The 10,670-nt window shown below is 48.1% G+C and overlaps 1 protein-coding gene across 1 annotated transcript; it reads right to left on the bottom strand.

The window, feature by feature from the left end:
* Positions 1–892: 892 nt before the first annotated feature.
* On the bottom strand, positions 893–10,458 carry FGF16 (fibroblast growth factor 16). The gene is made up of 3 exons (XM_066356514.1): positions 9,953–10,458; positions 3,343–3,446; positions 893–1,890 (listed from the first exon to the last, which is right to left on the bottom strand). The coding sequence occupies exons 1-3, from the start codon at positions 10,224–10,226 to the stop codon at positions 1,645–1,647; spliced, it is 624 nt and encodes a 207-aa protein (XP_066212611.1). The 5' UTR covers positions 10,227–10,458; the 3' UTR covers positions 893–1,644.
* Positions 10,459–10,670: the final 212 nt, after the last annotated feature.

Below are 10,670 nucleotides of genomic sequence, written 5' to 3'. Positions count from 1 at the left end.
GCCACTCTACTTTCTTTTTTTTAAATTTAATTTTATTGATTTTAAAGTCAGAGGAAGGGATAGAGAGACAGGAACATCAATCTGTTCCTATTTGTGCCCGATTGGGGATCAACCTGGCAACCTCTGCACTTTGGGGCAGTTTGAACCAACCGAGCTCCCTAGCCAGGGCTAAGCCACTCTTCTTTTGTTTTATGGACTGACATTATCCTATAACTTTATTTATAAGCCGTTCAGCTGCACAAATAATTATTTTTGAAAACTATTCCTTTATGACATTAAGTTTCAAACTTGATCATGCACAGGAATCCTCACTGGGTCCCACCACTAGTTTCCAATTTGACAGGTCTAGGACAGGACATATTTTCCTAACATGTGCGTTTCTAACATGTTCCCAGAATTCTCTAGGAAAAACACTGGCAAGGAATGGAGGATAAGGGTTGGACAGGGAGTGATAGAATAAATACCTCCAGAAGGTAATTTGGCTAGTTCCGAAAGTCAGTCTCCCTGTTGATTGCTGCTTATTTTCAATCCCGTCGTCATCTTCATATGTAAATTAATAAGCCATCAATTAGGTTTTCTGACCTCCAAGTTCTGTGCCCTAACCAAATCCCAAAGGAGGGTTTCTTTATGCCTAGTCCTAAGGACAAATGGGAACTTCTGTAAGAGCTCTTGAATCCAGGCCTTCTGGAAGCTTTGGTTTACCACTAAGTTTAATGTTGTAGAATCAGAAAGGACTTCAGATGGGGCCCCCAGATAATGCTAATATGATGAATGATGGATCATCGAACCTAGGCCGTGTGATGCTGACATCAACAGATTCTAAGGAGCTGGAGAGAAAGAAGCTAACCAACTAACACTACTAAATGTACAAATCAATAGAATTAGATTGTGGTTACAATATAAAGACAATTTTATTGCCAATAAAAACCTTTAATAACTCATTTATCCCATTTCAGTAGGACCTTATTCTTTCTGATGAAAATCCAGTCATAGCATCTCTCATTAAAAATAAAATTATTTTGAAATAAATAAATATATAAAATAAATAGCATATACATTTTATAAATAGTTTGTCCTTATGCACAGTATCCATGCTTACATTTTAATAGCATTTTCTTGCAACCTACCCCATCTCCCACTTCCAATGGCAGGAAGACTGCATATCAGGACAGATGAGAAGTCTGCAGAGCCAGTGCAGGGGTGGCTTGCAGCAGGGCTGTAACCCTGAGGATTTTCTGAATGAGAATTTTCCAAAGCTCTGTAGGTAGTGTCTATGACAGATGTTCTGGCCTTTCATTTACCTATTGTCAAGGTATCTGGGTAGATTGTGGGCAAGATACCCCTGGCCATTGGCAGGGGCCCCCATTTTTTCTCATACCTCCTCAGGGGAAAGAAGATGAGTAAAGAAAAAAGTATATACAAGATTCCCTCTCACCCACCCCTCCCCTTACACCCCTCCCTCAAATAACCCAACCTTGATATACACTTTGAACAACAAGGGAACAGCTGGGTCAAGTTGAACAGTAAGTGCTTCTCTGCTATCTAAATTGATAGGAAAGAGGATTGAAAAGTGATGAGTATAGTGCTTGCAGAGACAACTGTGGCCCCAGAATACATGGGTTACAGAGGTCACACTAGGGTCCGTTACCTATGGTGGAAGACGTCTCTGGACATGGAGGGCAGCTTAGAAGGATCTACTGGCCTGGGTAAAAAATGAGTGAATTTCTGGTGTCGTTTAGTCCTGTATCCCTCCCGGGGTGAGCCGTCTTTATTCAGGGCCACATAATATTGTCTCTCCGAGTCTGAGTGTTTGTACAAGGTGGAGGCGTAGGTGTTGTACCAGTTTTCTTCAAACTGTTCCCGGAAAACACATTCTCGCGTGAGTTTCTTCTGTGAGGGTGAGAAAATAAAGCAGAGCCCATTATATGACCATTTCCCCTAACCCAGCTTGCTGGTGGGAAACCCTGAAATAGCAGTAGCACACTGACATTAGAAAATGTCTATCCTATCTCCTGATATTATTGAAGTATCTTCTTCCCAAATAGCCAAAAATGGTCCTGTCTGTTTCACTTTCATCCTCTTTCATGAATCACACAAAAATGTTTTAGGGGAGATCTTTTCTGAAGGCAGGAAACTGGAGGACAGGCCCTCATCTGGCTCTTTGAGATTGAGATTTTTCTTTTTTACATTATTTGTATTGAATTTATAGGGGTGACGTTGGTTAATAAAATTATATAGGTTTCAGGGGTACAATTCTACAATAGAGCCTGACAATTTATGCTGTGGCTGCCCAACACCCCACAGGCACCCTTGAGTTTTCTCCCTACTTAGGGCTAATGATGTTCAAATCCACTGAGATTACAGTCAGCCATGTCAGCTGATAGGCAAAGGCTTCGCAACTATATAAAGAAAGTCCCACGAGAGGTGAGCCGTGATCTCTCCTGATGAAGGGTGTAAGGCCTGTCAGTTGGAAAGCTTAGAGAAGGTCCTGAAAAGTTCCTCCAATCTGGCTATTTCAAGCTAGCAGCTCCTGGGTCTCTTGCCTCTGTCCATTCTCACACTTGATCCAGCCGCCATCGTACTTGCTGTGGTTGCCGATACTGAGTGCTGGGGACAGGCCTATCGCTTAGGTGTCAGGGAAAAATGTGCTCTGATTTCAAGGGGTGCAGGCAGCCAGAAAGCAAGCTATATGACTCAAAAGCCAAAGCCACAAGTTGGGATCCCCTGCAAAGGTTAAGGTCAGCAGAGTCACTCACCATTTCCCAGCTCTTGGCTAGCTCCCAGAATAGAGAACACGTACTGCGGCCAACCCAGTCCTAGTGGGAGACTTAGGGTTGTCACCAGACCCTAGAATCCTCACTCTTCATTTATTATCTCGTCTGACCTTTGGAATTGTATTTAAGCAATCTGGAAATCAGGGACTGTGTTGTTAATCTTAGAATCCTCAATGTGAAGGCCAATTCTTCCATGGCCTATTTTTGTGCCAGCCAGTGTGCTACTCCATTTAAATTCAGATGTGTTCCTCAGGGGGGCAAACACCCCAACCCCTTACCAACTACTAGCAAGCCAGCATGGCTTACTATTGTCATCAGACTAGGTGGCCCTCTAATGGAAAAGGCAAAAACAAATACATCGCGGTCAAGCTTATGTTCTGATGGGGGCTGAGTAAGTGAAAGCATTATGCAGCAACTTCCTGGGCAGCCACACATAAGTAGAAGACACTAATCTTTTACAGTTGACAAAAGTGCTTTCAAGTGCTAGCTAAGTCTTTAGACTTTTGCCTTACATTCTCCAAACATGGGTGGGTAATAGCCTCAGATGAAAAGAAAACCTTCAACTTACCGACCCATAGAGCTCTCCTCGCTCATTCATTCCTAAGTATAAGCCAGAGTCCACTCCCCGTATGCTGATCAGCCCCACTGCCAGGCTGATGAACTCCAGGATGCCTAGAGCAAAGAGAGGGAATACCGTTTCCATTACTAACATCAAGCAAGGAGGCTGTTCAGGTACCAGTCATTTACCCACAGCTGGAGGCCTGCCATAGGTATGGTTCATGAATGACCTGACAAAACCATCTTTTGCAACAAGAATGGAACCAGAGAAGACATGGTCTCTCTGGACGTCAGTTTTCCGTAAATAAAATGGGGGAGACAATCTCTGCCTCTACTCAACACTTTTAGACATATGAGGAAAAGACACTGAAGAGGCTTTGGCTATAACAGTTCCTAATTACAAAATACTATTACTGTTAAATATCACTATTTCAAGAAATGGGAGGGCAGCCTGACCTGGGTGGCGCAGTGGCTAGAGCATTGACTTGGGATGCTGGAGGTCGCCAGTTCAAAACCCCAGGTTTGTCCAGTCAGGGCACATATGGGAAGAGACTACTGTGAGTTAATGCTTCCCACTCTTCCCCTCACTCCTCTCTAAAAAATCAATAAATAAAACCTTAAAAATAAAAGAAAAAAAAATGAGAGGGCAGCTTCCAAAATGGGAGATACAGAATTACCTTGCTGTCCTCTAGGCTGAACTTGTTTTGTACCCTCTTAGCTCCCCTGTCCTTAAAACCACATGAGGCTGTCAACTGCCTGTAGCTGACTCTAACAAAGGCCACGCCGGCTGCTCGCTGAGTTTGTTTCTCCTGCCACAGGCAGGACCCCAAACTTGGCCTGGTAAGAACTTCCTCCTGAACAGTGCTCTCAGCCAGTGCTGCCCCAGGCTGACAAGCCTGTCACTCCCCTTCTCTCGTGAGAATTCCAGGTTTCTCCATGGCAAAGTGTTGGCAGGTACTACTGGACTTACTACTGATTTGAGATGTTGCAACTCTAAGGGCAAAGGGAAGACAATCAGAAGTGTCTTTCTAATTGACAAGGATAGAGGTGAGGATTTGAAAACCTCTGCATTTTCTGAGTAGAAGAAAGAGGAAAAACCAAAGCAACCACTCAGTGAGAAAAAGGACCAAGAACTGAAATGCTAGGGACATTGAGGAGTTTAAACTTTTGTCCTGAGATAGCACATCTATCATATGGATGCAGATATAATGGGCGACTAGATTTCTCTGTGATATTCCTGTCTCTAGTCTGTACTTTTCAATGTACAGACTAAAACTTGATACAATTGACTTACAGAGGCATCCAAAGGTATGAAATGAGCTCATATTTGGCTTTCTTATCCAAAAATGCAATTCTTAAGGGTAATAATATTCTATGTAATATACATTGCAAATGAGACTAATTCCTTAAAGATCACTGAAAAAAATATAAGTGGCTAGTTTTGAAATCAGGTTCAGAACTCCAGTGGGAAGTCTGAAGAGCCCCCGTGACTTGGGCTGGTGAGTGTCCAAGTGTGGCAGCTTTGGGGCACATGTATCCACAGCCCATTTGAAGAATGTCAAGGTCTCTGCCTGTCATTGTACAGAACACTCAGTGTAGTCGTTAGGCCCTAGCACTGAAATTCTCTGAGTTTTATTTTCAGTACAGTTGTTACTCTTACAGTACAAAGAAAGGAGTTTAGGGGAAAGAGAGCAATATAATATGGTAGAAGGAAGAAGAATATCTCTGGTGCTAAGTAATGGCTCTGCAGATACTGATTTAATGGACAAAAACCTTTAGCTGTACCGCACAATGTTCTGATGTTGGTTCTGCCCTGTTTAACAGTTTAATAAATGACTTGTAAGAGGACATAGAGGGACTGCTTACCCTAGTTCCAGAAGACATGCAGCTGTGAAGGTGACACAAACAGAATTCAAAGAGAGTTTAAGAGAATGGAAAAGCAGGCTGATTCCAACAATATAAGCTTTAATTAGAATAAAATGTAAAGTCCTGCACTTTGGTCTCCAAAGCAATTACTCGAGATGGTTTGTGTTTGGGCTTTTTGGGGGGTTGGGGGAGGGAGAGCCTCAAGTCCAGACAGTGGAGTAAATTTGTCTCCTCCTTTTTCGGCCCATTATCATAATTGGTCCATGCAAGGGCTTTTTATTTACCTTTTTGTTTCTTTTTATTTCCATACTGCGTTCCCATCCTCCTCCTCATTTCAGGCAACCACATATATTTTCTTGAAAACATGTACTTTTCTTTTGTTTTTTTCATGTATTTTTATCAAATGCAAGTCTGCCCATATTTGGAATGGGGGGATGTGTCTTAGCAAAACATACACAATAATGCCTTAGGGGATTTGATTGAATAAGGTAGGCTTAGTATGGATGAGATGAGATTCATGAGATGATTAAAAAGCTAATGTAAAACTAGTCATGTATAAATGAAAAATGATTACAAAGCTGATGTAGCCCTGGCTGGGTTGCTCAGTTGGTTAGAGCATCATCCTGATACGCCAAGGTTGTGGGTTTGATACCTGATCAGGGCACATACAAGAATCAACCAATGAATGCATAAATAAGTTTTTTTTTTTTTTTAGTTTTTGTATTTTTCTGAAGTGAGAAGTGGGGAGGCAGAGAGACAGACTCCCACATGTGCCTGACTGGGATCTACCCAGCATTCCCACCAGGGGGCAATGCTCTGCCCATCTGGGGCGTTGCTCTGTTGCAACTGGAGCCATTCTAGCGCCTGAGGTGGAGGCCATGGAGCCGTCTTCAGCGCCCAGGCCAACTTTGCTCCAATGGAGCCTTGGCTGCGGGAGGGGGAAGAGAGAGACAGAGAGGAAGGAGAGCTGAAAGGTGGGCACTTCTCCTGTATGCCCTGGCCAGGTATCAAACCCGGGACCTCCACATGCTGGGCTGATGCTCAACTGTTGAGCAAGCCGGCCAGGGCTTATGCATAAGTAAGTTGAACAACAAATTGATGTTTCTCTTTCTCTCTCCCTCCCTCTTTAGCTTTCAAATCAATAATAATAATAAAGCTAATGTAAAACATAGAAAAAAGGGAAAGTGTTAATGTGATTTTAGGCTGCACTGATAAAGTTCTAGTAACTGGCTTCTGGAAGGGGACTGCCACACTATGCTTGTAGTTTGGCCACACTGTTTCTTGTTTCTGTTTTGTTTTGACTTCTACTGTGTTGAAAGAGGGCTACAGAAAAACAGGAGTGTATTCAAAGGAGAATCCAGTGTGGCAAGAAAATGCAAAAGCAGGCTCTGGGTGCTAAACTTTGAGGGATACCAACGCTGGAGCCTTCAGTCCTTGCTTTGCTTATGCAGATTACTTCTAAGCTTTAAGTCTTAGTTCCCTCATTTTCTAAGTATCTCATGTCTCTAACCACCCTGAGCTCATTAAGCAGCAGAGGTCAGCTTGTGATCTCACCATCCAAGACCTGGTGTGAGAACAAACCATGAAACCCAAGAGGTGTGGCCATTTGAGTCACCACAGTTTTTCTCCAATTCTCTGTTAACATGAATGCCAAAGGACAGATCATACAGGAAGTCACTTGGGTTGTGTCCAGTAACAGGGGTCTCCGACAGCTGGAACCATCCTTGCCCAGCTGTCTTTGGGCATCATTTCCCTCTGCCAACTTTCCTATTAGCTGGATTCAAACTGTGGGATCCCGTGGCACCCGATGATAGAACAGATATTCCTAAACCTTCCCCTGGACCCCAGCCAGCCCGAAGGGAGAGAAAACAAGCAGTTTTCCCATTTTCCCAGCTACAGCTGGAGAGGGGTGTTAACAGCAATGTGTGGAGGCAAAGTATTAAGTAGACAAAGTTTGTCCTCACTAGTCTCACCCCGTTCAAAACCCAGGGCCTCCCTCTGCTCTGCCACGCCACGACCTGTACACCTCAGCTCTGGCCTTCCGCTCTCCTCACACCGTTTCCCCCGTGGCCTCAGTCAAAACGGATCTGTTCCGGGTCCTGCTTCTTCAGAACCTAGCTAGACGACTGGCTAATGTGTCATTTAATCTGGTTCCATAACTTGCCTGAGTTCCCTCAGACATCCTTGCAGACCTTCATGGCCAAGACAGTGCTGCCTTGGCCTCCTGCCAAATAAGAACCGGATCGCTCCCACCCCAAAGCAGATGTAGGCGCCTGCTCTGTCCCACCTGGCTGGCGGCCTCTCCTCCAGCCTGGCTCCCGAGCCCTGCTCTGCCAGTCCACAGGTGCCCCTCAAGAATGTCGCTGTTCCTGTGAACCTCACGTAAATGCCACCAGTCAGGCAGAGGTGGGAATATCCCTGGCTACTGACTGCAGAATGGGGGGCGGGGAGGGGGCAGAACAGACCGTGCTAACAGGTTATTATTTGGAGTGGGGGCTGCTCTTGGGCTCAGTCTGACTTGTTCTGAACACATGGATTCCAGGGTAATCCTTGGGGGCCCTGCTCTCCAATTACAACAAATAGCTATTTACTTTACATGGCCTTTGGAGACTACCCCCCCCAAGCAGAAATCTATAATATTTTATATCTTAAGTCTGGCCTACTTTACCCTGCTGGAATGCTGACTGCTAAAGCACTTATGGAATGTTAAAGTTTCGATTTATTGAATACCCTGGCTGATTAACTCAAATGTGGAGGGAGGAGTTAGCAAACTCAAACGCCACCTCTTTCTTTGCCAAAAGCTAAACTGAGAAAGAGTAAATGTGTTTGAATGTTGGCAGGGGAGGTTACAAAGAGACAGCTTTGAGCAGTTATCATTTTCTTTACAGGAAATACACGGGACTGTCAGGAAACCGAGGGAGGAGGAAAGAGAAAAGGTGATGGAGGTGGTCTCAGGCAGTGTTTTTTGGTTGTTTCGTTTTGTTTTGTTTTAAGGCAAAACCAAAAATGAAGCAGTCAGTTAAGCGGCAGTGAAAACATCCCTTCCTCCTGCCAGTTTTATTTCCTTTGGTTTTTCCTTAAACTTAACACCCTTAGCAGGCCTGAGAGATGAAAAGAAATCAAGATGTGTCCTTAGGGAGGTAATTAAAGACCACTTATCCCAAGAGCCTATTACTGATTTACGTTGACCTTGTAGGTTATTGGGCTCCGCTTAGGCACAGAGTCAGACTAACACTTTTAGCTGCAGGAAGCCAAGCTCATAGTTTCCCTGCCTCCACTGCCCTCCACCCAACATTTCTCCATCGTGTCTTGATTTTTCTATTACATATCAGGAATGAGCTACTCCAATGCTTTTAGGCCATTCTGGGGAGGTTTTGGGGTGCTCTGAGGCCAGGGTGGGAGTCCCATTACTTCTGCAGAAGAACATAAGGGGGACTGCAAAGTCATAAGCAATGCAAGGAAAAGGAGCCAACTGAACAATCCTCTTCCACCCCAGCTTATCGCCCTTCTGAGGACATGCTGCAAGTTTATACAGACACCTGCAGCCCTCCACCGCCCCCACCCCACGCACAACCCACTGCACTCCAGCTCTGTGAGTGCATTTTTCCAAGATGACATAGACCTCACTTGGGTTTCTGCTTGCTCCCAGCAAGGAAGACCAGCCCTGGCCCTACGTTGTTTGCTAGACTTGGCCTCTGTGCACCCCCCCCCCTTTTTTTTTTTACTGTGCACTCCAGCTGCAGCGCTAGCAAGGAATGGGGAATAGGAGCACGGGGCGGCTTCAGGGGGACGCGAGGGGGTGGGAAAAGGAAGGAAACTTATCACGCTGAAGGTAGGTAGGCAGAACCGCTGCGTGCTCAGGTAGAGAAGGTGTTCTTGGGCCACAGGGTCCTTGGGAGGAAGCAGAGGCACTGGTGTTAGGGGGCCCAGGGAAGGGTAGCTGCTGCTGCACCCGAATAATGGTTTAGTAGGGAATAGGAAATTGAAAATAAAAATGGCCAAATTACTGAGGAGTGACCACACCCGGCTTAGAAACCTAATGATTTCTGTTTCACTCAGATTGAGGTTTATATTAATCATGTTTTGTACGTGAGACAGGCAGCTGTGCCCTTTGAGCACTGCGGAACTTCAGGCAGAGAGGATCCTGGACGGAGGTTGGACGTTTCCCGTCCTAGGCCCAGAAGACACCTGTTTCTGTAGCTGGGAGTGGGCCCGGGGCCGTTTCCTCACCGAGGCGAGGAGTCCCGGGACAGCCCGGTGCTCCAGGGCCTGAGCCTTTGCACAGCGGGCACCAGCAGGCTAGTTTTTCCATAACCAGCTCCTGCCCTGCTGCCTGGATCGGCCCCCACCCCGGGGAGAACCCAGGGGCAGGCAGGGTCCGGCCAAGAGCGACCTGGGTGTGGGGTGCCCTGCCACCGCGTCCGTGGTCCGCGGAGACTCCTGCTCCTCGCCGTCGCCCCGGACAACCCTGCCCCCGGGGTCCGGCCCCGCGCTGCGGCCACGGCCGCCCCCGACCTCCTCGGCGGCGGTCCTGTCCTTTCCCGGCGTCACCTGCTTGCGGCCTGGTCCCAGAACGGTCCCCTCGCCCCCCGGGCGGGGTGGGGAGAGGAGAGGAGAGACCGCACCCCAGGGTGCCCCCGCCCGCGCCCCCCGAGCGTCTCGGGGTGCCAGGCGCCTTGACGCCCGGCGGCTCGGGCCCGCGCCCTGACAGCAGCTGCCGGGGCCCCCCGCGCGCCCCCCGGCCGCGCCCTCACCGAAGCGGCTGTGGTCGTGGCGGGTGCCGTGCACCGTGCCGTTGGGGAAGAGCTCCAGGTGGAAGCCGGTGCGGCAGTAGAGCTGGCGGCGCCGCAGGACGCCCTTCAGGTGGCCGAAGTCGCTGGGTGAGCCGCGCTGCAGCTTGCCCTCGATCTGGCCCAGGCGCTCGCTCAGGAAGCCCGGGGAGTCGGCGAGGGGTGCGCTCCCCAGGGCCGAAGAGAGCCCATGCAGGTCCCAGTCCAGGGATGCGAGGACGTCCCCCAGCTCCGCCATGGCGCCCCGCCGCGCTCGCTCCGCGCCCGCGGCGCCGTCCGCCCGCCCGCGGCCGGGGAAACCTCTCAGCGGCGGGGAGCGTGGGGCCGCGCGCGCCTGGCCGCGATCCCGGTGCCGGTGCCGGTGCCGGTGCCGCGCTCCGTCCGCGGCCGCCTCCGCGGGCCGCTCATCGCTGGCTCCGTCGGGCCGCTGACCGCCGACGGCACTTTATATACGTACCCACTCCCCTTACATTGACATATCGGATATTTAAATACAGGCCACACCTCACCGGCATCCCCTCGGAGATTGGTGTGTGGGTTCTGTTTTTTTCTCTCTCCTCATATCCATTTGGCTCTTTTTGGGAGGGGGGAGGAGGGGGGAGAGAACGGGCGAGCTGCACTCCCTCTTTTATTATGAAAAAATGGCAGGAAAAAGCTACACATTGCAGTGAGGCGTAACTGC

The sequence above is a fragment of the Saccopteryx leptura genome, chromosome X, assembly GCF_036850995.1.
Source record: "Saccopteryx leptura isolate mSacLep1 chromosome X, mSacLep1_pri_phased_curated, whole genome shotgun sequence".
Lineage (NCBI taxonomy): Eukaryota > Metazoa > Chordata > Mammalia > Chiroptera > Emballonuridae > Saccopteryx > Saccopteryx leptura.
Note: the sequence above shows the minus strand (reverse complement) of the source record. Positions and strands in the feature narration are given on the sequence as shown.

Coding starts and splice junctions, on each gene's coding strand:
- FGF16 (XM_066356514.1), bottom strand. CDS start 10,226: ATGGCGGAGCTGGGGGACGTCCTCGCATCCCTGGACTGGGACCTGCAT. Junction 3,447..9,952: donor CCACGACCACAGCCGCTTCG/GTGAGGGCGCGG, acceptor TCTTTGCTCTAG/GCATCCTGGAGTTCATCAGC. Junction 1,891..3,342: donor GAGGAGAGCTCTATGGGTCG/GTAAGTTGAAGG, acceptor TCACCCTCACAG/AAGAAACTCACGCGAGAATG.